This window comes from Mycotypha africana (genome assembly GCF_025528875.1).
Source record: "Mycotypha africana strain NRRL 2978 chromosome Unknown BDF20scaffold_7, whole genome shotgun sequence".
Taxonomy (NCBI): Eukaryota; Fungi; Mucoromycota; class Mucoromycetes; order Mucorales; family Mycotyphaceae; genus Mycotypha; species Mycotypha africana.
Genome location: NW_026515731.1, coordinates 1,858,540 through 1,884,318, shown reverse-complemented (window position 1 = coordinate 1,884,318; position 25,779 = coordinate 1,858,540). Strand labels below are relative to the sequence as shown.

Sequence of the window (25,779 nt, the reverse complement as noted above, 5' to 3'; positions counted from 1 at the left end):
TTGAACCCTTTCTTCCCCAGGCTCATTATTGTACAACAATGAAACTGCACCCTTTATTTTCATCGCACCGTATCGATCTGTCTTTCTCTTCTTTCCACATTTTATTCTTCTGCAAACAGAAACAAAGATGACCATTACACCAAGCTTACATCATGATATAGGTCAACTTTTTATGTGTGGGTTCCACGGAACAGAACCCACCGAAGAAATACTTGACCTCATTCGAAATCACAATCTCGGTTCTGTCATTTTGTTCTCTCGTAATATTGAAACACCAGAACAAACCCAACAGCTGACATACAAGCTTCAGCAAGCTGCAAAAGAAGCTGGTCATATACGTCCCTTATTGATAGCTGTGGATCAGGAAAATGGTGTTGTGCGTCGATTAGGCACAAGCGGAACTTATTTACCCGGAAGTATGGCGCTGGGTGCTACTGATGATGAAATTTCCGCCAGTGAAGTAGCTGCTGCCACAGCAAAGGAATTGCTGGCATTGGGCATTAATTGGAATTTAGCACCCGTAATGGATGTCAATAGCAATCCCCTCAATCCTGTCATTGGCGTCCGATCCTTTGGTGAAAATCCATCCATGGTGTCAAGACTAGGAAGAGCACAAATCACTGCTTATCAAGCAAATCGTGTTGCTACCAGTATCAAACATATCCCAGGTCATGGTGACACGGCCACCGATTCTCATTTAGGAATTCCTGTCATTGACAAAGACGTGAAACAACTAGAGTCTTTGGAACTCATTCCATTTTTGGAAGCCATTCGAGAGTCTCATCCTACTTCTGTTATGGTAGGTCATATTTCTTTGCCTAAGATTATACAACAAGTAAAGCAGCCTGCAAGCATTGCTCGTGAGGTGGTGACCGATCTGCTGCGTCAAAAGTACCAATACGAAGGAGTGATCATTACTGACTGTTTAGAGATGGATGCTGTGAAAGAGTCGGTAGGTTCCGCTCGAGGTGCCGTCATGGCATTGCAAGCCGGCAACGATATAAGCATGTTATCTCATACCTACAGCTTCCAAAAAAACGCCTTTCAACTTGTTCATGAAGCCATTGAAGCAGGTCAATTGTCAGAAGAGAGTTTGAGAGCCTCTCTCGACCGTGTATCGCAATTAAAAAGCAGGTTTTTGACGTGGGAAACGTCATTGCAAAAGCAGGATCTTGGAATCGTTGGTTGCGAAGCTCACACGAAGTTGAGTGAAAAACTTTACAATGCCGTTCCTACCATTGTGTGCGATAAGTCCAACTTGCTTCCTCTTCAGTTGGACGACGAACAAAGGATACTTTTTCTAGGGGCGCATGTTCCTTTGACATTGGCCATCGATTCCGAACCTGAACCGTTCAACTCCATGTACGACTCCATTCTGCGTCGGCATAAAAATACTGAATATATTATATTCAACGAAAACACTGTTTTGTCAAAAAATCAAATCACTGAGGCAGATATGGTGATTATTGGCACAGCGAATGCTAACTTACACCCTTTTCAAAGCAACATGGTGCAGCTCATCTCGAAATATACTGAAAACTTGATCGTTGTTGCTGTCATTAATCCGTATGATTTGATGGCTTTTTCTAACCATGTTGGAACGTACGCTGTCACGTATGAATATACACCACCCGCTCATGAAGCCAGTATTCGGTTGATTTTTGGTGAAATTAAAAATGGAAGTAAACTTCCTGTAACCCTTTTTCCTTTAAATGCTAAAAATGAACCTATTACTGTTACAGTCGCTGATTTTAAGTCTACAGAAATGGAGCTCGAGAAAGCTTATTCACTATGGAACAGCGTTTATAAAGAAAACTGGCCACTGTCATTTGAAAAATTCAACTTGATTCTCGCTAGGATGCAAAATCCACGCCACTTTGCAGTATTCAAAGACAACGATGATGAACAGCAAATGATTGGGTTTGCAGCGACACAAACTATTGATTCACAAGGACAACTCGCCTTATTGGTGGTACATCCCAACTACAGAAGAAATGGTATTGGCAGTCGATTACACGATCGATGTTTAGAAGCGTTTTCACAAGAACGAAATACACAACAGATAATGCTCGGCGCAACGTATCCTCGCTTTTTCTGTGGTGTTCCCAACGATGATAGAATGGGTAAGGAAGCACAAGAATTCTTCCAACATCGTGGATATGATATGCTTGGTGTAGTGTGGGATTTGAAAGGTGATTTAAGTGACTATACAGTACCTGGAGTTATCCGGGAACGTATGAAGAAAGAAGGTATTTGGATCGGCCCTATCACTACTCAAGAGCAGGCTCAAGAAATAATCGATCTCCAAAAAACCGATTTTCCTTGCTGGGCATCAACGTATCAGCATCATGCCGATTTAGGGGATTATCAAGACTTGATCGTGGCAAAAGAGGGTTCAAGCGAAGGAAAATTGTTGGGTAGCCTAGTCTTATTTACAACGCAGGGCTCACATCGGTCTCGCACGGACCTCGTATGGACAGACGAGAGCTTGTTTGGCAAAGACAGTGGTGGTTTGGCTTGTGTAGGCGTGGCGACCGAACAACGAGGAAGAGGTATTGGGCTTGGACTCGTCGCTTATGCTAATCAAATACTCCACGAGCGTGGTGTACGAATGTCTTATGTTGATTGGGTTGAGTTAACCGAGTTTTATGGTCGTACAGGCTACCAGAAATGGAGAAGCTACCAGCTTGGTGCAAAGAAATAGTTTCTCTCTTTGTTCAAACCGCACGTGTACATCTACGGCAGTAAGTTTTTTTGAAAGTAGTAAAATAACAAATATAGCCTCTCTCCTGCTTTCCTTATCTTTCTCCTTTCTTTTATTCATATATTTTCTTTGTCTTGTTGGTTTGTATTTCTTTTTCGCCTCTCTGGCTATTTATGCAATATCCTCTTTTATCGCTTGCTCATTGTCGCACGTTTTCAATAGAATAAATAATATCGAAAGTATAACGCAATGGCTCTTGCAGCCGAGCAACTCCCACTATCTTATTTCACATACAAGCCGACAGACCCTTTAGAGAATTATTCCGACCGAAATGCACAGGTTCCATTGACTTCTGCTTCTAATGAAAAACCTCGGTCGACTATATCAGCCAGCCATACCATATCCACTACTTCCATTAATCAAGAATACCCTGTTACCAGAAGTAATATCCCTTCCATAAATACCTTCGACCATAACATAACATCATCTATTCCTACTAGTACCAACCTTCAGCGTGATTACCATAATACTAAGAATGGCAGCCAGGAAACTTTACCACTGTCATTTAGCAATCAAAGCAGCAGTAGTATTATGACCGAATCGAGTTTAGCCGAGCTTGAAACCCCACCTCCATTTACGACGTCTTATACAGCACCTGCAGGTCCTTCCAAGGGCCACTCTACCAGCTTTCATTTAGCTACTGCATCTTCTTTCAGAAACCGAAGAAATCCATCAGCAACAATAGCAACGGCAGCAGCATCTCCTACAGCAGCATCATTCTCATCTACCTCGTCATCCACCTCTCACCAACAGCATCGTAAAAACAATAGACATACTTTTATTCGAAACCATACAGCCATAGGTTTACCTCAACGTATGGAAGAAGGCATGCCTGAAATTCGAGAAGATTTTGCGAAAGAATTATCGGCTCGACAAAAGGCTTTTAAACGTTTATCTCGTCGTAAGCCGTTACTTGAAGACGATGACGATGATCGTGTCCTCATGGGTACTCGTATATCTGAAGGTCATCAAAATTATATTCTTATGTATAACATGCTTACCGGTATTCGTATTGCGGTCGGAAGAGTATCAGCAAAGCCAGATCGTCCTTTGGTTGATACAGATTTTGCAGCTGCTCATAAACTTGCATTTGATGTGTAAAATTTATGCATTTTTTAAAGTCATCTACTTACGTTGATTATCATTTACCATACTAACAATCATTATTATGTATTAGTACGGGTGATGAATTAACACCAGGTGCCAAGTACGATTTTAAATTCAAAGATTATGCACCTTGGGTTTTTCGTGCTTTACGTGAAAGATTTGGTATTGATCCAGCCGATTACTTGGTAACGTATGCTAAATTAGCCTTTTCCCAATTCGGTTGCAAGTTTAAATTAACGGCTGGTTAATATCTTCATAACGTAACTGTAAATGTTAAATTTAGATTTCACTGACGAGTAAATATATCCTATCAGAATTGGCATCAGCTGGGAAAAGCGGTAGTTTCTTTTATTATTCTCGAGATTTTAGATTCATCATCAAAACGATTCACCATACCGAGCATAAGTTTATGAGGGATATTCTTAGAGATTATTATGATGTAAGATGCCGTTTCATTCGTCAAACGAATCTCTTTTCCATTTTGATTTATCTAGTGCAACTTCTTACTAATAATAGATATATTCTCTATATATAGCACGTATACTCGAATCCAGATACTCTTCTCTGTCGATATTATGGTCTTCATCGAGTCAAACTTCCTCATGGACGCAAAATCCACTTCGTTGTCATGGGGAATGTATTGCCCCCCAATAATGATATTCATGAAACATATGATTTGAAGGTATACTTACAATCAAAATTATCTCGTGAGAGAAGCATATCAATAACAGCAAATCATTTTCTTTTTGGGAAAAAAGGGATCGACCATTGGCAGATTTTTACTAGAAGAAGAAATCCAAAAAAATCCTTATGCTGTAATGAAAGACCTCAACTGGGAGAAACGCGGCATGAAATTGAAATTAGGTCCACAAAAACGCAAGTTGTTTATCACACAACTATTACGGGACGTTAAACTCCTGGTTAGAATGAACATTATGGATTACAGTCTGATGATCGGTATACATGATATCATTCGTGGTAATAAAGACAATGTTCGAAACTCAACCTTACAAACATTTCAAGTAAGTATATCAGAAAGCCCACGTTCGACTTGATATTGTCCTAACTGACATAAATATACAGCCTGATACAAGACTAGCAGAGCGCCGTGCGTCCATGATGAAACGTCGAGAGAGTAGAGCTATGGTGTATCGTAAAGTAATAATGGAAGCAAACCCTGATCGACTTAATGCATCAGAATTACCAGACACTCCCTTTGACGAGTAAGTAAATATTAAGACATTTGATTCACTCCAAGAGTATGCGCTGATCTGCCATTACTTTAGGCGCCGTAACTGTGTATTTTATTCCGACGACGGTGGTTTTCAAGCTACAGATGAGAGAAATAAGCCTTTTCCTACTCTGTATTATATGGGTATCATTGATATATTAACTCCCTACGATTTAAAGAAAAAGTCAGAACACTTTTTTAAATCTATTACACAGGACAAAAATGCCATATCTGCAGTAAAACCATCAGTTTATGGAAATCGTTTTATGGGCTTTATAGCCCAAAAAGCTATAGAACATAACGAAGATATACCACATGAATATCAAATCGATACTCCATCAGCAAAGCGATAATAAATTATCATTTACGTTTATAAACTGAAAATTGCGTTTGATAGCTTTAGCTTGTGATGTGGGATACTAGCTTATAAAGAGAAAGACAGGGTTAAGTCTTATTTCAACCTCACATCGTCGTTGTACTGCATAGCTGTAATTAATCAGAAAGGGGTCAATGTTGGCATGGGAAGATTAATAATTTTCAAGCTATGATGAGCCGTGAAACATAGTATTTCGCTTAATTTTTATCATAGCAAGATCGAATAGCGAATTGCCCTACTCTAGCCAAACTGATACTGTCTTCAAACAATAATAGTATAGTATAAAATAAAAGAAGAAGCAGTAAGTAATTTAATTGACATGATAGTAGGGTGGTAAATGCAATTTCGGCCGAAAAGCTTCCTATCTGTTTGCATCCACTTTGCATTATCAATATCACCTATAATGGAAAAAGACTCTTTAATTATATGATTCAGCTTTTATATGAATAGATATTATGGTGATGGACGAAACTATACAGCTTTTTCCCATTAATCTTTGCTACCTGCTATCAAGCAATTCTTTTGATATCATTTTATCCTACACATTTATTAACAATTTAAAGCGATCCAAGATTGCATTTCTAGATTCTTGTCTAATACGAATTTGATATTGAAGCGTAGCTCTACCATGAGTAGTTCTTATACGACCAGTAATGGTGATACAGCGTGGGTGATAGTATGCGCTTGTTTGGTCTTTCTTATGGTATGTATACTGTTGGCGTGGTTGAACGATAAATCCTGACCTTTTTTTATATTCTAGTCACCAGCTTTAGGCTTTTTCTATGCGGGCCTTGCTCGTGCAAAAAATGCTTTATCCCTGATGTATTTAACCATCTTATCAGTAGCCATTGTCTCTCTTCAGGTATCGATGTGTTTGTCCAGAATTAGGTCCAGCGATGAAAGACTAATAACAATATGATTGAACACTGTTATAGTGGTATCTGGTGGGTTACTCATTGATTTTCTCAAAGACTGGCAATAGTTTCATGGGAGATTCTGGTATTGATTACTATATGTTACAGGTTATTGGAATCCTACCTTGGCGAAGTTTACTCACAGAAAAGTTCTCGACAATAGCTCACTTTTTGTTGCGTGGCGTGGGCTCAAAGCCAGCCTTTGATGGGCAAACTATTCCAGCGTCCGCATTTATGATCTTTCAAGCTATGTTTGCCTGTATAACACCAGGTAAATTAATAGAAGTTTATTGAGTTTTCAGCATATATCATATCAACTTATATACGCTAATTGATGTTCATGAAATACACTGATATTTTGCAGCATTAGCTTTTGGTTCAGCTGCTGAGCGTATGTCTGTAAGTAAATCATAGCTATTATCGTCTTCAATTTTTGCACTATTTTTAATGTTGATCTGCCATTTCATTACTTTAGCTTGGCCCAGCAATCGTTTTCATTTTTGTTTGGACAACCTTAGTTTATGGTAGTATATTGTTAAAGTTTAACAGTTCATATCATTCACAAACATATGAGATATTATCGAAATGTATGTCTAAAACTGAAGCTTGTCATAGATGTCATAACTTGCTGGGTTTGGGTAACATTATCACTAAACAGATATCCGAAGCTCTAAATAGTACACTTAAATTGCGCTTCTTTCCCGTATTCTAGTCTAGCAATGGCTGGCTTTATAAAATGGGCATTATGGATTATGCTGGGTGAGTTAGATTACAGTTCTTATTATTGTTAGAGGTATTAAAAGGGCACCACACTAAAATGTACGTATATACATGTGTATAGCGGGATTCCTGTACATATTTCAAGTGGTTTAGCAGCAGGTACATGATCGGAGGCTTCTAACGAATAGTTTATTCTTTGCATTATTTGGTACTGATCCATTTTGTTACATATTAAAGTTGCGTATGCCATGGTTCTAGGGAAGAGACGTGATTACCATGAAAATTCGAACATACCTCATAATGTATCTTTTGTTTTCCTCGGATTAGCATTATTGTGGTTTGGTAATAGATTTGGAAATCATTCTTTCGTTTAGATTGCTAGTCGATATTTTCTCTTTTATTTTGAACGTAACTAATTTCTTTTAATAGGTTGGTTTGCATTTAATGCAGGTAGTGCATTGGCTGCAAATGCACGAAGTGTTAATTCCCTCGTATGCACACACTTTTCGTCTTGTACAGCTGCTCTTCTCTGGGTTCTTCTGGAATACAGTCATACTCGAAAATGGAGCATTATCGGTCTTTGCACAGGGGCAGTAGCTGGGCTTGCGACTATAACACCTGGCTCAGGCTTTGTTTCTCCTTCGAGTTCCTTAGCATTTGGTGTTGTGGGATCTATCGTCTGTTACGTAGCTATCCATTACAAGCATAAAATGCGCATTGATGATTGCCTTGATGTATTTGGTGTCTAACCGGTCTAGTACTAACAGGTGTGTTTGCGCAAAGAGACATTATTGCTTTGGGCTATCCTGAAAATACACCCTTGTCCGAAATTCCTCTGGGCGGCTGGTTGGATGGCAATTGGATACAGATGCCTATACAGCTAGCGGGGATAGCTGTTGTCTCCAGTTGGTCTTTTGTGGTAACGTAAGTATTGTGGCTGTAAAAATCTGAGGACGCACGTATTAAATTGTAGGCTAATCCTACTTTAATCGAAACAAAAAAATTCAAGGTACCTCATTCTCTTAATAATCAATAAGATTCCTCACCTGTACCTACGGTTAGCTGATGAAGATGAAATAGTTGGAACGGACTGGGCTGAGATGGGTGAACGGGCTTACGGTTATATAGCGTGGGATGGCCGAAGTATTCATAATTCGTCTTCAGACAACAGTTATGGCATTAACAATAGCAACTCGCAAATGAGCAACCATAACAGTGATACTGGGCTTGAAAAGGGACAATCAAACACACTTAATGGGATGCTCGGGTTGAATAATCCTACCGCCGAAGAAGGTGTCCCTGGTCTGCAAAAAGAGCATATTTCTGAACTCAAAGTTAATTCTGAGGGCTTCGGCACCTCTTCTGTTTACAAATTAGCCAAAGGTTGTACGGGTGTCGACATTTTCAAAAAAGAAACCAGTAAGTTTGAAGAAGGGCAACAGCAAAACGACTCCAGAAATGATGAACATTCTACAGCCATGAAGCAGATTTCAGCACTTATTTACAGCACAAGTGACAGTAGTGAATTTTCTCTTTGACGTAGAAGAAAATTTCCGATCTTTTGTAATGGAGAAAGCAGTTTTCGTTCCTGGCGCATTTCTTTTTTTTTTTTTTTTTTCTACAAAAATCAATTAGGAATTTACAGATTGTCGTTCCTTTTCCGAAAGTAAAGATTCAGTTAAAGTAACTTTATATATTTCTGTCACAAGTAAATGTACAATAAAACGCGAATCTATATCTATTAGGATACAACAAAGGAAAAATCCATAAATTCTGACATGAGGGCCTATGCTTTGTTATTTTTAACGTATGAATAACAGCCTGGGCTCTTGTATTAACACTGATACTTTCAAACTTTGCGTTCCATATCAATTTTAAGGACGGAGCCGTTTGATTAGGTAGGGCATTTCTTTCAATCGCTCACGATATTCCTCAAGTATAACTTAAAATTCTGACTATCGAACTATGATCAAAACTATACAAAATCTTCCGTATAATAATCTAATACATATCTTTGTTCAGTCGAAACTCTACATCTCTTCTTTCATTCCCACCCCATTTTTTATTACTTTTTCAACAGGGTTTGTTTCGGCATACAACCCGAAGTGACTAAATTTCATAGATATCATTTGCGTCCATTCATTCAAAATTTAGCTCATCCTTATACTATATTACAATTCGTCATATCAGGTGTACAGCATAAGTTTGCTCGCAGATAACAATACCTCAACATTTCGTTACAAAATTATATCTTCACTAACAGAAGCAGAACTTCGAATGGTTAAATTAGACGCCACATATACAACTGAAACGGTATATCCAACGTTGACAACTACATCGATTGATTTGGTATATGCAACTGTCACTAGCGAATCCGAGTCACCTATCCCAACCTCTAATGTTACTCCTTACCCTAATTCAGACTTTGATGATTCTTGGGAGGAGAGAATTACAAAAAACTACCCTTTATTGCTTGGATTTGGCATTGCTGGTGCCCTAGTGATACTAATTTTCTTATCTTGCTTCCTTTATCGACTCTATAAATACGGCAGAAGAGTTTATAAACAGAATGTGCAAACTTCAGATCTCTCTTTTTCCACAGTAGAACGTAACCAAGTTCCAGTGCCAACATTTGGTCAATGTCTTAGTGAGTCCTATGATAGGACTTTTCGTGACCAACTTATGGTTGAGCCTTACCGTATTAATGGCAACGTTGCTATTACCGGCAGTTATGATAATAGCAATCATATCAAAAACACTGATACCAACCGTGTGTCTCATGCGCGGTCGGCTAGTCTAGCCAGCCTTCAACGTTGGCTTGCCACTTTGTTTGATAATAAAACCTTACCGTCATCTTTCTGCGAAACAGACAATGACGAAAAGGCATTTGATTCCGTGAAGCTTCAACTCACGCGTGAACAACAGTCAAGGATAAAACTGTACCATCAAAAAGGGAAAAAGAACAGCTTGCCAACAATTGATAGTGGTAATAATTACGGCGATAAAAGGATGAGAAGCCAACAGGGTTCCTTTACAAATAGACGGAGTAATATCTTTCCTCACAATAACGTAAGCATGAAAAAGAAGAATGTTACCATCAATGAAGAAGCCGTGATTATCAATGAGCAACTGACAAGTAAACAGGACAAACTTTTGTACGGTGGTAACAACACTTTTGAAATTGATACTGGTAGAAAAAAGAAAAGTTTAACTGATGATGAAGAAGAAATGGCAGAACAGAACAAAGAGATTGGAGAAAAATCAGTTGTTTTCACTTGTGCTGGAGGAACCATTGAAGATCCAATGAATTTGCAAAGTCCCCTTTCACCTACCTTCAAATTAGCTCCTAGGTCGCCGATGAAGTTAGTTAAACGCGATGAAATTTTGCGAAACCCAAATCGTCAACGTGGCATAGATGAAATTGAGTTTGCGCATGAAGAAAAGATGAAGGGTATTATGCGTAACGCCTACAATGACCAACTCATTTCCAACCGACAGCTTACTGAACGGGCGAGAGAAAAGCAACCATTAAACAAAGATCAAATGAACCAGGACAAGAGATCGAAAGTGAAAGACGAACAGTATCCTCTGTACTATCAAACAATAACTCGTCAACAACATCAACAGAAGTACTTCGAAGATTCTCGTAGCATCAATGGTAAAAGCACTTTTCCAGAGCAAAAGCGACCACATCCTTCAGTTAGTACAGACCAAAGCTCTAATCATTTACGCCCTTTCGTCCGTGCAGCCGATGAATGGAGAATAAACCGTACTGAAAAATATTGCCCTGAGTAACTCGATGACATACAACACAGTTCTACATAAAAGCGAACAAAGCTGCCTCGAAAAACAAATAAAATAATAGAATATATGAGGAAAAACAGTAGTACTTAGATGTTGCTTCCAAATGAATAAACTATAATATCAATATAGTTTCAAAAAATTGGTCCATCTATCACTCTAATCAGCGCCGTTTGGGTAAGTCCATAAAAGCCTTAACTGGTTGACGAATATTGTGTTAAGCAAACAAGTCGCTATTAAGCGATCTACTTGATGTGGACTTATATCTAATATAGCGAACATCACTTTTAAATTATGTCGGATTGAACAGAACTAGAGTAATCTAGTACATAGACATAAGTCATAGCTAGTACACATAATCAACGAAATAAACGATTATATGACTGTGATGCAGAAACGAGCCAAGTTTGTTTAGTAATGCCTACATTTAATTCAAGTCATCAAATGGTTCAATATATGCAGGTTTTCATTTTTTTGCTGTTACTACCATTTTAGTATCTTATTGGGCTCAGCATATTGACTTCTATATAATAACAAAGTAGGTAAGACCATTGTCTTAAAGAGTTGTTTTTATTGAATACTATTACAAATTGATTAGTTGTATGAAATACTATTACATTTAAAAGGGAATTAATGCAAATGGAATGCATATTTTGTTATGGTGTCCAATCTTTCCGATGTGAAATACATGGCCAAAAGTATAAATTGGTTGGCCATCTTGGGATCCTCTTGGCACATCCTGTCGAATGCATCACGGGTCAGTTTCCAATAGACTGAGTGGGTATCTGCCATCAAACTACGACCGCGTCGTGAGCTACCTGCGCTGAAAATACCAATTTCTCCCACGACAGCACCAGGAAGGATGATTTCTACTGTAACTTCTTCATTCGCCACATACATTAAGCTACGCAAACAACCCTGCTCCAAAATTAGAAGATAGTCGCAAGGGTCGCCTTCACGGTATAAGTAGCCTTTTTCGCATGTACCACGTTCAAAGTACTGACTAAGTTTATGGAAGAAATCAATGGGTGTCTTGCCTTTATCAATCTCGCCGAAGGCTTGCACAAGAATAAGTGTAGGCTGGACAGTATTCTTATGAACAACGGGGGCATGAGATTCTAAATTGCAGCACAAAGGAAAATTATCAATTATCACTGAATCAGAATATTAATTTTGTAAAATTACATACCATCAAAAACTTGACATATAGCGTTTGTAATACTATCATAGCGCGGTGAGCCTGAGTGAGCTAAATGTTGAGAATAGGAATAAGAGGGCTTTGTAGTCATAGGAACTCTTGATGGTGGCACTGAGTTGAATACTAAGAATCAAAGAGTTTCGGTTGAGAAAGGGTGGTCTTGCATCCTTTAAGCATTAAAAAAAGCACTTAATAACTCACTTTGCAAATTTTTGGGCTTATGTTCAAAATAGGTTGCCAAAAGCACATTTTCACACCATTCTATCGCATCATTCATACCCTCAAAACGTTTCAAATCTCCTTCGTCTTGTTCCTCACAATGATTAAGCAGTACGCCAGCTTTCACTAATGCTTTCTCCTCTTCCGAACGAGGCTCTACATTACACATAATCATATACACCTGCCGACCACGCAATAGTCGTCGAATACGAACAAACGCTTCTGCTGCACTAAAATCCAGTCCCTGCACCAGCTGTAAATCCAAAATCAGGAATCGAATTGGATGAAGGCCCCATACATGCTCATCTAGCATGCCACGAATAGCTCTTTCGACTTGGTCAATGGTGCCAAAAAATAAATAGCCTTGAAGCTTAACAATCTGAATTTGTCCACCTACACGCTCTAAAAACCGTTCTTGACGATAGAGCCGACGTACAGTAGAACGCATGTATTGACCCGTATAGATACCGCGAATGACTTGGCTATGACAAGAATTTTGGACGACGAAAAAGATACATGCCATAATGATGCCTACCACGATACCTTCTACAAAGCCTAATGTGGCCATACAAACAATGATGACACAAATAGTGATGTACTCCAAATAGTGAACAGCATTCCAGGTATCGATGAGAGCTTCTTTGAGGAGATCGAGACCGAGATGAAAAATCAGACTGCCTACAACCATAACGGGTATATATCCGACAATCCATGGTCCAATTATCCACAATATAGCAGTAGCGCCTGCTAACATGAAGCCAGCAACTCTACTATCACCGCCAGATCGAATGAATAGCAAAGAATTGGTATAGACAAGGTAATCTAAGCAAGATTGATGATAAGAAATAACTCCGTACTACTAGTATTTCAGACTATGAAACGTCAAGGCTTTTTCGCTTACTTTGAACTGAGCCTAATAAACCAGATACGGCATTAGAAATCCCGTGAGCAACTAACTCACGATTGACGTTTACATCATCCTTGTTCGTTGATACGCCTAATGCAGGCACATTAATTGGCACATGAAGAACACCTAGAGGGAAAAAAAGACGTCGTTGTCAGTTGAAACAGTTCTTTTGACATTTTACATGTAAAGAGAGTGGCGATTTCCTTGCTGCTGTTGTTGTTGACATTATTGCTAGATCAAACACAAAAAAAATGGTCTTACCAAAAAAGGTCAATGCGAGCATTGCAGGAATTGTTTCTGCCACAGCACGCCAATCGACTAATCGAAAATCATACAGTGTATAAAAATGCCAGAAAGGTGTGTCGCTTTCTACCAAGGGAAAAATCCAACCATCATCTCTTACTTTACTCACATCCAATCCCAATGCAAAGACAATCACATAAAAAGCAACTGGTAATGCCATAAAAAAAGTGGGCACTACTAACGGGCTGGAAATTCGATGCTGTATCAAACGTAAAAGAAGTGCGACAGCCAAAGCGGAAAACCATAAGGAAAAGACATGTGGGTTCAGGAATAGCTTCTTAAACATAGGGATGGTGTATACAAGGTTTTCATCTAAACGACCAGAAACTTCAATACCAGTGGCAACAAGGAACCAGCCTACACCACCAATGGTACCAATGAGAATGTGTCGAGGAAAGAAACCAATAAGAGAGCCTAATTTGAGGGCACCTAATAGAAAAAAGGCCAATCCGGTCATTATACTACTGAGTGCAAACGCAACCATTGTAGATGGAATAACCACAGCAGGATTATTCTGTCCTGCTACAGATATGATTTTCTCTGCCCTATTGTCGGTTCCAGCAATTTGAGTGTTGACATTTACGTAATATGGGATAAGCATGAATTGTTAAAGAGTGCACATATAAAGAAAAGACCAGAGGATAAAAAGACTATTTAACAGCAGGAACTTTCGACATAGCCATATATAAAAAAATGGCCACTTACATGAGATGTAGAAACGGGACCACTTTATCGGTCATACGTAGGATTTTGAATAGATTCCGTAATTGTTAGTTTCGCAATATACATATATAAAAAAAACCTGATGAAACTCGATCTGTAACTAGTTTGAGTTTTTTACCTTCAATCATCATACTACAATATCACAGAATTAACATCATCATTCTCAAAGTTTTAGTCATAGCTTGTTTAAATGACACCGCATTTTTATCACTTCTTTACCTGCCATTGCCACCGTCAAATACACTTCCGGTTGAATATACAATTTGTGATATAATACAGCTATTGCATGAAGATAGAAATAGTTTTACTCCATGATTCGCATAAAATATAACCTATACGATTGTACATACCTAACAAAAAACATAGATATACCATCTGGACCAAACGATGCAAAAATTGGATTATTCAAAGGAAAAGTAATCATACCGTACGAGATGGCATCTAATAAATTCAGTAGTAAGCCCAGAATGACAGCTGGTATATATTGTATAGGTTGTGTCAAACATGTATGCATAAATTGTTTAGGGTTTTTCCTAAGCTGTTCCCAGATACCGCGTCGTCTTTTCTGACTTGACCTATACTTATTTAATTGATGAGTTTGACGGTAATGCTGTTCAGGGTTTTCATTGGGCTGTGATTGATATGGCATGGTGCCCTCATCTTCTCCATTCTCGTCTTCCGCTATCGTCGAATTGCTATCAGCGTCGTCAGAATCCTGCTGCTCATGGGCAACAGCATTTGATTGATAATCTTTTGATTTCCTTTTCCTCAATAAAGGTTCTCGTTCACTGCTACTGTCTTTCTTCTTTTTATGGTCGTCCTTTTGTAGCAAATGAGATAAAACAGAGTGCGTAGTAGATTGTTCGTCAAAAGTGGAAGGCGTTGCCTTCTTAAAATTCGTGCGTTGCACGTTTTTAACTGAAGACGATGGGGATGATGTTGGGCTCGTTGTCTGCATGTATTTATCACCTAATGCTAGTGAGTGCGCTCGAATTGATTCATTTGAAGCAGAATATCTTGGCTCTCCTTCTGTTGTCCATTGGTATGTAGGCTTAGTAATCTGCCGACAGAAAGTGAGTGGATGACTATTATTCAAAATTACCTGTTGTATCATAGTTTAAGTGGGACGAATAATACGAACGAGAAGGCACTTCCTCGCCTACAATTGAACCCTTTATATCTTTCGGAACCGACCCTTCTTCAAGGGTCGTTGCAGTAGAGTTACGTCGACTCATTCGATTATTGCGTGTTATATTTTGTTAAGATAGAAAGATGATTTCTAAACAAGAGGGATTTTATTTACAAACGAGGAAGAAATATTTCATGGATATGAAGCGATTCATGATGATGATTAAACATTTCAAAGAAAAAAAAAAAAAAATTCAAACTGAGTTTGGAAGCACAGAGAGTAAAAAAGTTTCAAACTGAGGAACACAGACCTCTTTTCTGCAAAGAAGTGTCGGATCTTTGACATTCTTTTTTCAAACTAGCTCCTCGGTTCATGGTCAATGATCCTGTAAAGGATTTTCAAGTTTTAAAGTCAAAGCCCAAATCAGATGACGCATTAGAATTGTTAAAACGTTTAGCCTCTCAAGTCAAACCAATACTTATTCAGCATAACTGGACCATAAGAAATCTCTGCGAATTCTTTCCCGCTAATCCCAATCTGTTAGGTATGTTATGCCATCTCAAGTTTCATCGTAGTTTGGACATTTTAGTTGATTTATGCTGTTATACTAGGTGTCAACATAAACAGGGGTTGGAAAATCAAGTTACGCTTGCGACCTGCCCATGATCAATCACAGTTCCTTAACAACGAAGATATTTTAGCCACCCTATTGCATGAGTAAGTTTTCAACGTCTTTCATTTGCTGCGAAGAGCTCATTTTTCCACACTTCCATATCATGTCGCTCACCTTGCTCTATTTCTGTTACAATAATACAGAATCACTCATATTGTCCATGGCCCGCATGATGAGAAATTCTATAAACTACTGAATCAACTTAAAAGGGAAACTGAAGATTTGATAGCCTCTGGTTATCGAGGTGAAGGATTTTATTCCACAGGTCATCGATTAAGTTCAGCAAGAGTTGTTGCACCACGTTACTTGAATAACGAAATCATTGCGAAGGCTGCAGAAAAAAGGCTACAAATGTCAAGATTAATGTTGCCATTTGGAGGTGTACAATTAGGGGGTATCAGATCAATCAATAATCCGATATTACCACCAGTTCGAGCAGCAGCATCAGCGGCCGAAAAACGTTTGCAAGACCAAATTTGGTGTGGTGGAAGCATTCAAGAATTTGTACCGCCTGTTTCTGCAGCAACTTCGTCTGGGAAGTCGACTGGTAATGATCAGGCATTTGTCAAAAAAAATACCAGCGAAAGTCTCTGTGATCGTCTTAATAACATGGAGGGAAAGAGGAAGGCAAAGGCAGATAACGAACTTCCGGCTAAGCGAAGTCGTGTAACCATTGTCATCGATTTGACAATCGATGAAGCTACCGTTGATGTTGCTGTACAAGAAACGACACGGAAAGAAGAGGGTCTATGGACCTGTCCGACGTGTACTTATTTGAATCAAGCTTTGGTGTTAGTATGCGAAATGTGCCTTAGGGAAAAGCCATCAACATCCGATCTGCCGCTGATACCTTCGGATGCTATATACAACGAAGACAATGTTTGGATATGCCCACAGTGTACGTTGAAGAATGAGAGTAAATGGCTAACGTGTATAGCTTGCTCTTGTGTTTATTTAAGATGATTTAGTATGGACGTCTAATGCTCAAGAAACAAAAACTGTTGCCTTATTTTTTATAAGAACATCCTTACGGTCATGGGTTTTCTGACTGCATTCGAAAAGCCTTCATGAAACTTGTATGCAACTGGTGTGTTTTTTTCGTCAACTGTAAGAAAGTTTAAAACCTTAGTATAACTGATTCATTTATCCATTAAGGTCACAAAAGCATTTTTTTCATACCTTGCATTTTTAACTGATGGGTTGATGCCTTTTGTTGATTACTACTGCTACTCTGTTTCGGAACAATCGGACGGCCAAAAAAATCTAACGGAACTTGCTTCTCTTTATTGATTTTGTTCTTTAACTGCTCAGTGAACGAACTAGATATTGTATCCTTGCAGTTAGAATTGACCTTGTATTTTTCAAATGTGTCAGTTTTGTACTTACATCTGTTCCTGGGCGGGGTTCTTCCTTTCTTTTCCCTTGTTTCGCTCGTTAGCAGCTTCCTCTCGTCTACGTAGAATCTCCGTTTCAATCTAGAGAGCCAAATGAAGTAAGTTGTTATCACTGTTGTCAGTCTTTCCCGTTATCAGATCTCACTTATCTGGTCAGGCTGCTGTAAAATTACCTCGTTGGATATCATCTGCCTTACAGCGTATTGCCTTGGCAAAATAGCTTTTGGAGAGGATAATTCAAATTGTAGCAATTGTTCAACCGGACTATATAATCGCGTGTTTTTTGGTAAGAAGGGGCTTACTCTAAATTGTATATAAGCACAAGACTCATCTTACAATAACTTACGGCTCTAATTTATACACGAATTGTCCTTCTTCAGTTTTCTCCTGTCGAAAATTCAGACCAAATTCAATCATTTTATCAACTAGTTTTGTCAATTTTGCTTTTTCTGCAGGTTTGATCAGTTGCTGATTTACAGGCTTCAAATCGGGTGAGATGATGTGCAATAAGCGCGGCACGAGTTCATTCACGATCATGTCTTTGCTTATATAGCGCCGTTTATGAGGTTGGATACCAGCCATGAAAATTTCGATGAGGTTTTCATAAGACTTTTTTGCGGCGAATGTTTCATACTCAAAACGAGGGTACTCGACACGATGTTCTTGCATAGTTGTTCCAGCAAAAAAGCGATGAAAGTTGACAATAGGAAAAGGAAGGTATTTATAAAGGTCGAATTCAAATTGTCCGCTAGTACGGTTGTTGATTTGATCGTAAAAGTGAAGCCATTCAGTTAGTTGACATACTTTTTTGAAGGCAATATCGTGGTACCGCATGAGGGGATAAGATTCGAAACAGCCTTGCATGAGACGGTCGTATTCACCGTTTAACATTATAAGATTGAGCAATCGATCCAGAAATTTGTTAGTAGCTGGATGGTTGTATAAAAATCCCAACCGAAGACGAGCCGTGTTAATTCAGGGTGATGAACCATAATGGTAGACGTAGCGATAAATACACATACCAAAATCATTTTTGTTCGCTGCATTCTTCTTACGCGCGTTGGGTGCGTTGAACAGATCCTCCCACACAGCAAATAATGTTATTCCCATATCTTTTTTACCTAGACCCGCTTTGTCTAGCATATCCTTGGTAAATATGGTGCTTTTGCCTCGAATAAACTGGACTAATAATTCAGTATCAGCTTAAACGTACAAAACATACGACACTTACACGTTACCTGTAATGTGTTTAAACAGCTTCGGATATCTCCATTCGTAATTTCTGATAATAAACTTAGTGTCCGTAGATCGCTCTCTAAGCCTTCGTTATAACAGATATCTTGTAAACGTTTCGCTAACGACACCATGGGCACTTTTTTGAATTGAACGAACTGTGCTACCATACGTAGGGGCCGTAGCACGGGAGTGTAACTGTGAGAAAGAAGTTTTTTTCAGTCTTAACGATCTGCAAGGGTATAATATTTTCGTAGTGTTTTAACTTACGGATCGTTACAGATACAGATAATCGGCCTAAGTAAAGGCTTTAGCTCTTTCTTTCTGCCTCCTATCATTTGAAGATAAATTCAGTTTCGCAACTCTGTCAAACACTGAGCATGACAGAAGTATTCTTTTACCTTTTTTCTGCGGCTTTTTGTCTTTATCAAAATCGGCTGTTGCCAAAGCTACTAACTGTTTAATGAAACTCTGGGATATATGAAAGAGCGAATGTTATGGATAGTCTAAATAAAAGCGGTAATACCCTACCCCTCATGTTTTCACATGAAAGCTCACTATAATCAATTCACTTTACCTCGGCTCCACCACCGCTGCTAGCACCATCAATTTCATCAATGATTAATAAATTAGGTTTTTGTGTCATTTTCATGATTTTTTCACCATCTACTTTGGAACTCTCCTCTCGAATAATGGCTTGCATTTCTAGTGCTGATCTGATCTTGCTCTTCACTACTTCGCCTGTTCTGTCGTCACTTGCATTCACTTCGATGACATTATAACCGGCTTGTTGTGCAAGTACATGACTTAAGGTTGTTTTACCAAATCCTGGTGGACCAGACAAGAGTAAGATCTAATCCATAGGAGACGTATCAGTCTGTGGTAATTTATCCTTAATATGTATATTTTGTATATTTTACCTTCTTCTCTGGCCGTAGTAATGGGTCTGTATTTTCTTTTGTTACTTTTTTGAACGCGTTTGATTTCAAATCAGTGCCAAATGTATTCTTATATTGTCGTAATTGTTTATCTCGCTCTGTTTCTTGTCGTGGTTTTCGTTTGAAGACACAATAATCCCACTGCTTGAGCCATTTTAGAACATCTCGATTGACTCGCTGATCACCCAATAAATCTGAATAGGACGCAGGTCGGTATTTATCCACCCATAATTGATTTGTTTCAAATTCGACCAGTCTCTTCTTCTTCTTAGACCTTTTATCTCTCTTGATCTCTCTACAACAAATAAACGAAACAGGATGATAAGTAAACGTCAACCTCCACTATTCAACACTTTTATGCACTATAAAAGGCATAAGGCTGATTTTACTCTTCAATTCGCTTCAATTCTTCCTTATTAGCGCTCTCTATCTTCTCTCTCAGCTTCCATAGCGGTTCTGATAGTAGGCCATTTTTTGCTTTTGTAAGATGCCTACCACTAAAAGTCTTTGTGTTGTTGCTATTGTTGCTAATGACGCTCTTTACCAAGTCGTTCATTTTCCGTTTGAGTTCAGTTTCCGTTTTTTTTGCGAAAAATAGTGTTTTCCCGGTTGTTGGGCAAATAGCAGTTGTGAAGGCACCCTTTTCGGGTGCTACTGTATAATCTCTGCCTTTATATCTTGGTTGATGCGATTTCACTTCATCTGTCTCCTCTTCATGATCTGATATGTTCATATAATCCAAAGCGTCAACAACGGATGGACCATTGGTTGATTGAGCTTCCCTATTGTAACCATTGCTTTCATGCAATAAAGGCGGGGACGCAGGATAATTAAACTGATCAAAGTCGTTGAACAAGCGATCCTCATCGAGAACTGGATCGGCGTCGTTGAATGCACTAGTTGTAATTTTTGAAGTATCCAAAAAGTCCTCGTTGTCACCAAAAATAAGATCATCGAAAGCCTTGGAATCATACGCTATCCAAAAGAAAAGAAAGAAATCATGCAAAGGTGTTACTTACGACTGACCCGTCCCTTATTGCCCTTATGACGGTTTCTTACTCGTCTTTTTTGGCTGAGCTGTTGAAATAGTAGACTCTTTGTGATTCTTCAGATAATCATCCAATCCAACCATGTTAATTTCTTTTCCAGTATCATTTGCTATGCTTGATTCGATCAAAAAATCAAAATCGTCATCATCTTCAGCAAAGAAATCATTCGGACGTTCACGTTTCGACATGCTATAGAGCGGTTTTGATAGGAGATAATGGAAAAGAACACGAAAAAAAGTTGTTCCTGTTTTTAACACGAACTATTTCAGAAAATTCTGTGAAATCATTGGCTGAGCATATTTATTGACAGCCTGCTTATAATGCCACCGTGTACTTTTCCTTTTATTCTTAAAGCCAACAAACAGCACATCAGTCTAATGAATCCCATAGGCACAGAGTTTATTATAGGCCTGCTGGCGATTGGCGTCAATTATGTTGCTACTTTTAAAATACCATCTAGCTCTTTATTAAAGGATCCTGTACCAACATTATCGGCTACTGTGCCAGTTTTATTTGTGGGCCATGTCATCTTGATCATCTTGGCCAATTTATTCAGAGGAACTATCAACAAAGCTTTCGTAAGACAATATAGCATTTAAATATTATTCATTTACCAGTGTCATTTGGTTTAATCAAACCTTCTAAAACCCGTCACAACAACGAATATCACTATCCGTTTATTATTATCGATAGAAAACAGTAGGATGTAGCATATTAGTTACAATGGCTGCAGTCGGCATTTTACATCTTTTGATAGTCTTATTTGGTGCACCACTCATTGAGTATAGTATTCTTCACTCTTATAGCAAATGCAACTTAATTTTAAACGAATTATACTCAACATGCCTGTTGATTGATTCATTAGAAAAATACCCAACACCTTCTTATTCTCAGCTTATCTATCCATCCTTACCATTATGCCCTGTTTCGAGTCTTTGACAGAATCAGTTTGGATCAAGGTCTTTTTACAACATAGGTAAAAAATCAGGGAAAGATTGTATGCAAGCTTGAGTCACACAATAGCTTATTACCTTTTGCTTTTTTGCTTTTTTTTTCTCGCAAAAACAAAACTAGCCCTACAACGACATCAGAAATTTATGCATATGCTCAAGCCATCTGTGCATTGTCGGGTGCGTGGATAGGCGCTATTGTGCTACCGTTGGATTGGGACAAAGAGTGGCAAGCATGGCCTATCTCATGTGTTATTTCCACATATGTGGGCCATTCTGTAGGTGTATTGGCAGCTTTCGTTTGGTCTTCGTTAAAATTATTATTTGGCAAAAAGAAGACGGAATAAATCAACGAATGAATGAAGAATAAATAAAATTGTAGAAGTATGAATAAATAATAGGAAAAGCTAGGAGCTTTTCTTATTTCCACATATAATACATATAAATTATATGATGGAAGAATGTGTTTGTGCTACATATGTAGTGTATGTAATAGATGTGAAATGTACAATGATGTCGTGCAAATGGCAGAAGGTATAGACTGTACAAATTTGGGGAATCAAACCTAGAGATTATTGCTCGTTGATGAAGGCGGCGGACGTGTTTCCGTTGAAAAACCGAGAGCGTTATCAGAGTTATTGTCAGTGTAAATAGATTGTTGAGGCATGTTCATATTTTTATCGCAGAAAATGCCACCTAGAGCATCGACCCAAGTTTTTCGTTTTTCCATAGCGTAAATTGTGTTTTCTGATAAGGTCGGTTTTGGCCCATTTCCTTTGCGTTTCTTCGATTTTTGTGGACGCTAAATCATAGTACAAGTAACAGATTAAGCCAAAAGCATCCAATTACGTAGGTGGAAGAAACAAAAAAAAAAAAAAAAAAAAAAAAAAAAAAAAAAAAAAAAAAACGAAGAAACTTACAAATCTTTTCAGATATCCTTGTTCTACTTGGTTATCTAGGGTATCCAGCACTTGTCTATACTGCTCAAACTGTAATTGGCAATCGACTACTTCTAGTAATTTTTTCTTCCGGTACTCATTTGCTTTAACTTGCTCTTTATAACTGCGGCTCAGTTTACGAAGTTCTGCGCATATTTCATCGTCTTCTTTTGCCTTCCAATCAATCTATACGTCAAATTGAACATTGCAATGTCTTATTAGTTTTTCAAAATGGCAGCTTCCTCGATATTCATTCGATAACATACATCGTCATCTGTCAACAACCCAGCATAGCGAAGTTCTCTTTTCAACCTTTCTTCAAAATCAACTATTTCTGCTGTAGGATCGACTTTCATTTGCAGTATGGATAACGGTTGGTATTTGTCTATAATTTCAGTGGTTAAGACACTAGCATACTCTGAAGTATCCTTCGGTTCATCACCAGCTGGATCGTCGTCTTTTTCCTCGTCTTCGTCTTCGAGATCATCATTTATATCTTCATCATTCTCATATTCTTCATCCGATGATAGTATATTTTCTTTTACTAAACTAGCAATCAACCTATCCGTCAAGGTGCCGAATTCTACTTCAATCTCTTCATTATTGCTATGGTTGTTATCAGAGTTATGCCCATTGTTGTTATTGCTACTGTCATTACTACTAGTACTATTTTTATGAAAACCATTTCGTGGTATTGATAATGATGTTGCTGCCGAATCCATGAAAGCTAAGCCTAGTTCCTGGTCTTCCTCAGCCCATCTATCAGAATAATGCATACCTAATGGCGGTAGCAGGTAGTATTTTTCATCTTCTGTCTTTTGTTTAAGATAATCACGATCCTCTTCCGTTAAGTTGCGAAAGTAAGGCTCCATATGAGTCCAAAAGCTCGTAATAGGTATCTGTTCTTTTGGTTTCACGCGAACAAAATCTTCTTTATCTTCTTGTTCTTTTGTAAGCCGTTTTAGTTGTTGCAGTTGTCTATGCGCCTGCGCATCATTCAGTTTTATCCGGGTATTCGTAGTTCTTGCATTATTCATACCATTTATATTTTCACTAGCAGTGGAATCAGTTGATTCACATGCTTCCACAGTGGCTGATGCTGGTGGAGTGGTAGGCTTAAGCGAAAGTTCGATATCGTTCAGTTTCTTCAATCTGACAAGATAATCTGTTGCATCCTTCTGCTCCTCGAATGTTACTGGGTTTTCAGAATTTGATGACGCTGATTGCTGCTTTTCATTTAATGAATTATTAGTCTTTTCCGCTTCCTCTCTCCTGCGCCTCTTTTTTATAGCGTCCAGAGCACTATCATAAAATTGCATGGAAAATTGAGATTCATGCTAATACAATAAACGTTGTACAGTGAAACTTACGCCTGCCTGCTCAATTTTGGTTTGTTCAGCAAAGTTGAAGGATGAAAAACATCATCACCTGAAAAGAATGAGCGTTGGCAGCATGTTAAGAAAGAAGCTACATTATATGTCTCCATAGTGTACGTTTATGAATGTTATACCTGGTTCGTCTTTTGAAATACTGTTACTTTCTGCGGAATGAGTCATATCCGGTGACGCTATTGAGGGTAAACATTATACTAGCTAAGTTGATAATTTAAGCATAGTTAAAGTATGTGGTACTAGCTTATACCTTCTTCAATCTCACTCGTTTCTTCTACTTGAGACTGCTCGATAGAAGTAAGGTCGCTTTCCATCTGATCAATTCGATTCTCTACAGTGGGCAGAATGGCCTCCAGATCTGTTTTAATTTCTAACAGATCGTGGGTCCCAGGAATGACGGCAGAGGATGAATCAACAGGAAGCTTAGAGCCATTCAAATTGGTACTACTATACTCATCGATCAAATGTGTAGTTGTAATTGAAACTGCTTTAGGCAGGTTGTACCGACGCGTTGATCTCGTATTCATTTACTTGTTATTCGTTAAGTGATTGCCAAACTTAAACGCACTCCAGTCACATAAATAGAAAACAGATAGCAATAATACAAAATTAAAGAATAACAAGCGTCAGATGCGTGGGATTGGTATGAGAAGTAAACAGTAGGGACCGCGTTAGTATATGTTGATAAGTGACAAAGAGAGAAAAAAGAGAAAGATTAACACAAAGGTTCAAGAAATCAAGCTTTCCGAGACGAGTCACAAATTTTGAGAAGCATGAAAAACAAGACAAAAAAAAAGTTTGATCCGCAAAATTCTTGCCTTTTCTTTTGACAGATCCTTTATACAGATGAGCACAGTAGTTACAAAGAACGCATCTAAAGCAGACGTTGGTGGTGTAGTAGATACCATTAATAAAAGAGTATCAGGTAATTAGTATACAATCTTTGCCTGTTTTAGTGACGAGTTTTTCTGGAAATCGATCTACTTTTCATTGTCGATCTGTTGTCCTGGATTGCCGGTATGATAGATTTACTTGTACATGCTAACATTTCTGTACTATATGACAGGCAAAAATTGGAAGGTTCAAAAGACGGCTACAGTTCGTAATCAAATCTCAAAAAAATTGAAAAAGACTTGGGATCAACGATCAAAAGAACGTGCAAAGAAAGAAGCGACGAAAAGCTTGGAGAGAGAACTGAAGGCCGAAAAGAAAGCTGAAAAAGATGTATGTTATTGAGTCAATGTATAGAATTGTACTGTATCTGAAACATTGGTATTCATAACTGAGTTAATCCTCTATTCGACTCAATTCTATAGGCAAAACGTGCTATCAGTTTAGAGCGAAAGAAGATGAGAGAAGAGAAAGAGAGACAAGAAGCTTTGGCAGCGAAAATGTCAGCGAAACGTCTTGAGAGACTCAAACGAAGAGAAGCTAGAAAAAAGGCCAGAGTTTAAATCCTTAGCCAAAACAATCATTTCATTTTGTGTTTCTATTTGTATGTTGTAATATTAAACCCTAGCATTTGTAACTGTACGCTCTTTAAAATACCAAGTTTATTTGAAGTGAATAAACGACCCGTTAAGATATTTAGCTTAGGAACTGTTTACTTATACTGTAACGTTCAAAGACACGCATAATGTTTTGTGTCGCTTAAATGATTTTTCTGCATAAATCTATCATAAACAAATGCAATATAAAACAATCAGTTGGATTGAAAGAGTATTTTATAGCGGCTGTGATTTTTAACGTCACTCATTACAACAGCAAGCAGCAGGAACACATTTGTAGTTTATTCTTATACCTAATAGTGCTACTTGTTTT

General features: G+C 38.3%; 10 protein-coding genes across 10 annotated transcripts; 6 read left to right on the top strand and 4 right to left on the bottom strand.

The window, feature by feature from the left end:
• Window positions 1-172: 172 nt before the first annotated feature.
• BDF20DRAFT_822320 (glycoside hydrolase superfamily) lies at window positions 173-2,704 on the top strand (the record flags this gene model as incomplete). Its single annotated transcript, XM_053077683.1, has 1 exon — window positions 173-2,704. The coding sequence occupies one exon, from the start codon at window positions 173-175 to the stop codon at window positions 2,702-2,704; it is 2,532 nt and encodes an 843-aa protein (XP_052935249.1).
• A 17-nt stretch (window positions 2,705-2,721) lies between these two features.
• On the top strand, window positions 2,722-5,567 carry BDF20DRAFT_880575 (uncharacterized protein). Its single transcript, XM_053081631.1, has 8 exons — window positions 2,722-2,844; window positions 2,927-3,861; window positions 3,942-4,056; window positions 4,155-4,310; window positions 4,407-4,553; window positions 4,630-4,893; window positions 4,955-5,094; window positions 5,158-5,567. Exons 2-8 carry the CDS (start codon window positions 2,954-2,956, stop codon window positions 5,453-5,455), a joined length of 2,028 nt encoding a protein of 675 aa, XP_052935248.1. The 5' UTR covers window positions 2,722-2,844; window positions 2,927-2,953; the 3' UTR covers window positions 5,456-5,567.
• A 539-nt stretch (window positions 5,568-6,106) lies between these two features.
• BDF20DRAFT_837118 (ammonium transporter AmtB-like domain-containing protein) lies at window positions 6,107-10,907 on the top strand (the record flags this gene model as incomplete). The annotated part of the gene is made up of 12 exons (XM_053079014.1): window positions 6,107-6,181; window positions 6,239-6,340; window positions 6,414-6,663; window positions 6,757-6,791; window positions 7,105-7,151; window positions 7,234-7,271; window positions 7,350-7,454; window positions 7,542-7,853; window positions 7,880-8,036; window positions 8,122-8,531; window positions 8,758-8,795; window positions 9,303-10,907. The coding sequence occupies 12 exons, from the start codon at window positions 6,107-6,109 to the stop codon at window positions 10,905-10,907; spliced, it is 3,174 nt and encodes a 1,057-aa protein (XP_052935247.1).
• Window positions 10,908-11,454: 547 nt separating this feature from the next.
• BDF20DRAFT_880563 (sulfate transporter family-domain-containing protein) lies at window positions 11,455-15,581 on the bottom strand. Its single transcript, XM_053081630.1, has 10 exons — window positions 15,366-15,581; window positions 14,614-15,292; window positions 14,483-14,542; window positions 14,382-14,395; window positions 14,246-14,267; window positions 13,499-14,085; window positions 13,232-13,363; window positions 12,313-13,152; window positions 12,103-12,234; window positions 11,455-12,031 (listed from the first exon to the last, which is right to left on the bottom strand). Exons 1-10 carry the CDS (start codon window positions 15,496-15,498, stop codon window positions 11,544-11,546), a joined length of 3,087 nt encoding a protein of 1,028 aa, XP_052935246.1. The 5' UTR covers window positions 15,499-15,581; the 3' UTR covers window positions 11,455-11,543.
• A 183-nt stretch (window positions 15,582-15,764) lies between these two features.
• Window positions 15,765-17,028, top strand: BDF20DRAFT_945247 (WLM domain-containing protein; the record flags this gene model as incomplete). Its single annotated transcript, XM_053084839.1, has 3 exons — window positions 15,765-15,936; window positions 16,004-16,109; window positions 16,209-17,028. The coding sequence occupies 3 exons, from the start codon at window positions 15,765-15,767 to the stop codon at window positions 17,026-17,028; spliced, it is 1,098 nt and encodes a 365-aa protein (XP_052935245.1).
• A 50-nt stretch (window positions 17,029-17,078) lies between these two features.
• BDF20DRAFT_914624 (uncharacterized protein) lies at window positions 17,079-20,867 on the bottom strand (the record flags this gene model as incomplete). The annotated part of the gene is made up of 13 exons (XM_053084211.1): window positions 17,079-17,170; window positions 17,245-17,384; window positions 17,452-17,540; window positions 17,633-17,723; window positions 17,806-18,388; window positions 18,482-18,638; window positions 18,698-18,890; window positions 18,963-19,023; window positions 19,094-19,163; window positions 19,270-19,545; window positions 19,613-19,925; window positions 20,020-20,605; window positions 20,690-20,867. 13 exons carry the CDS (start codon window positions 20,865-20,867, stop codon window positions 17,079-17,081), a joined length of 2,829 nt encoding a protein of 942 aa, XP_052935244.1.
• Window positions 20,868-21,056: 189 nt separating this feature from the next.
• On the top strand, window positions 21,057-21,976 carry BDF20DRAFT_914623 (GPI biosynthesis protein Pig-F; the record flags this gene model as incomplete). Its single annotated transcript, XM_053084210.1, has 4 exons — window positions 21,057-21,257; window positions 21,373-21,461; window positions 21,545-21,655; window positions 21,754-21,976. 4 exons carry the CDS (start codon window positions 21,057-21,059, stop codon window positions 21,974-21,976), a joined length of 624 nt encoding a protein of 207 aa, XP_052935243.1.
• BDF20DRAFT_628528 (histone acetyltransferases subunit 3-domain-containing protein) lies at window positions 21,925-24,155 on the bottom strand. The gene is made up of 5 exons (XM_053075909.1): window positions 24,078-24,155; window positions 23,938-23,995; window positions 22,834-23,869; window positions 22,550-22,753; window positions 21,925-22,431 (listed from the first exon to the last, which is right to left on the bottom strand). Exons 1-5 carry the CDS (start codon window positions 24,121-24,123, stop codon window positions 22,195-22,197), a joined length of 1,581 nt encoding a protein of 526 aa, XP_052935242.1. The 5' UTR covers window positions 24,124-24,155; the 3' UTR covers window positions 21,925-22,194.
• BDF20DRAFT_880540 (uncharacterized protein) lies at window positions 24,114-24,751 on the bottom strand. The gene has a single exon (XM_053081629.1). It carries the CDS (start codon window positions 24,483-24,485, stop codon window positions 24,198-24,200), a length of 288 nt encoding a protein of 95 aa, XP_052935241.1. The 5' UTR covers window positions 24,486-24,751; the 3' UTR covers window positions 24,114-24,197.
• On the top strand, window positions 24,752-25,561 carry BDF20DRAFT_880538 (uncharacterized protein). The gene is made up of 3 exons (XM_053081628.1): window positions 24,752-24,883; window positions 25,025-25,182; window positions 25,275-25,561. Exons 1-3 carry the CDS (start codon window positions 24,805-24,807, stop codon window positions 25,410-25,412), a joined length of 375 nt encoding a protein of 124 aa, XP_052935240.1. The 5' UTR covers window positions 24,752-24,804; the 3' UTR covers window positions 25,413-25,561.
• The last annotated feature ends 218 nt before the right edge of the window (window positions 25,562-25,779 follow it).

Coding starts and splice junctions, on each gene's coding strand:
- BDF20DRAFT_880575 (XM_053081631.1), top strand. CDS start 2,954: ATGGCTCTTGCAGCCGAGCAACTCCCACTATCTTATTTCACATACAAG. Junction 4,057..4,154: donor TTGATCCAGCCGATTACTTG/GTAACGTATGCT, acceptor TGTTAAATTTAG/ATTTCACTGACGAGTAAATA. Junction 4,311..4,406: donor TTCTTAGAGATTATTATGAT/GTAAGATGCCGT, acceptor CTCTATATATAG/CACGTATACTCGAATCCAGA.
- BDF20DRAFT_880563 (XM_053081630.1), bottom strand. CDS start 15,498: ATGAGTCGACGTAACTCTACTGCAACGACCCTTGAAGAAGGGTCGGTT. Junction 14,543..14,613: donor ATATCTATGTTTTTTGTTAG/GTATGTACAATC, acceptor TTCATGCAATAG/CTGTATTATATCACAAATTG. Junction 14,086..14,245: donor GTCCCGTTTCTACATCTCAT/GTAAGTGGCCAT, acceptor AACCGACAATAG/GGCAGAGAAAATCATATCTG.
- BDF20DRAFT_628528 (XM_053075909.1), bottom strand. CDS start 24,123: ATGACTCATTCCGCAGAAAGTAACAGTATTTCAAAAGACGAACCAG. Junction 23,996..24,077: donor TATTTCAAAAGACGAACCAG/GTATAACATTCA, acceptor CATTCTTTTCAG/GTGATGATGTTTTTCATCCT. Junction 22,432..22,549: donor AAGGATATCTGAAAAGATTT/GTAAGTTTCTTC, acceptor ACTATGATTTAG/CGTCCACAAAAATCGAAGAA.
- BDF20DRAFT_880540 (XM_053081629.1), bottom strand. CDS start 24,485: ATGAATACGAGATCAACGCGTCGGTACAACCTGCCTAAAGCAGTTTCA.
- BDF20DRAFT_880538 (XM_053081628.1), top strand. CDS start 24,805: ATGAGCACAGTAGTTACAAAGAACGCATCTAAAGCAGACGTTGGTGGT. Junction 24,884..25,024: donor CATTAATAAAAGAGTATCAG/GTAATTAGTATA, acceptor ACTATATGACAG/GCAAAAATTGGAAGGTTCAA. Junction 25,183..25,274: donor AAAAGAAAGCTGAAAAAGAT/GTATGTTATTGA, acceptor TCAATTCTATAG/GCAAAACGTGCTATCAGTTT.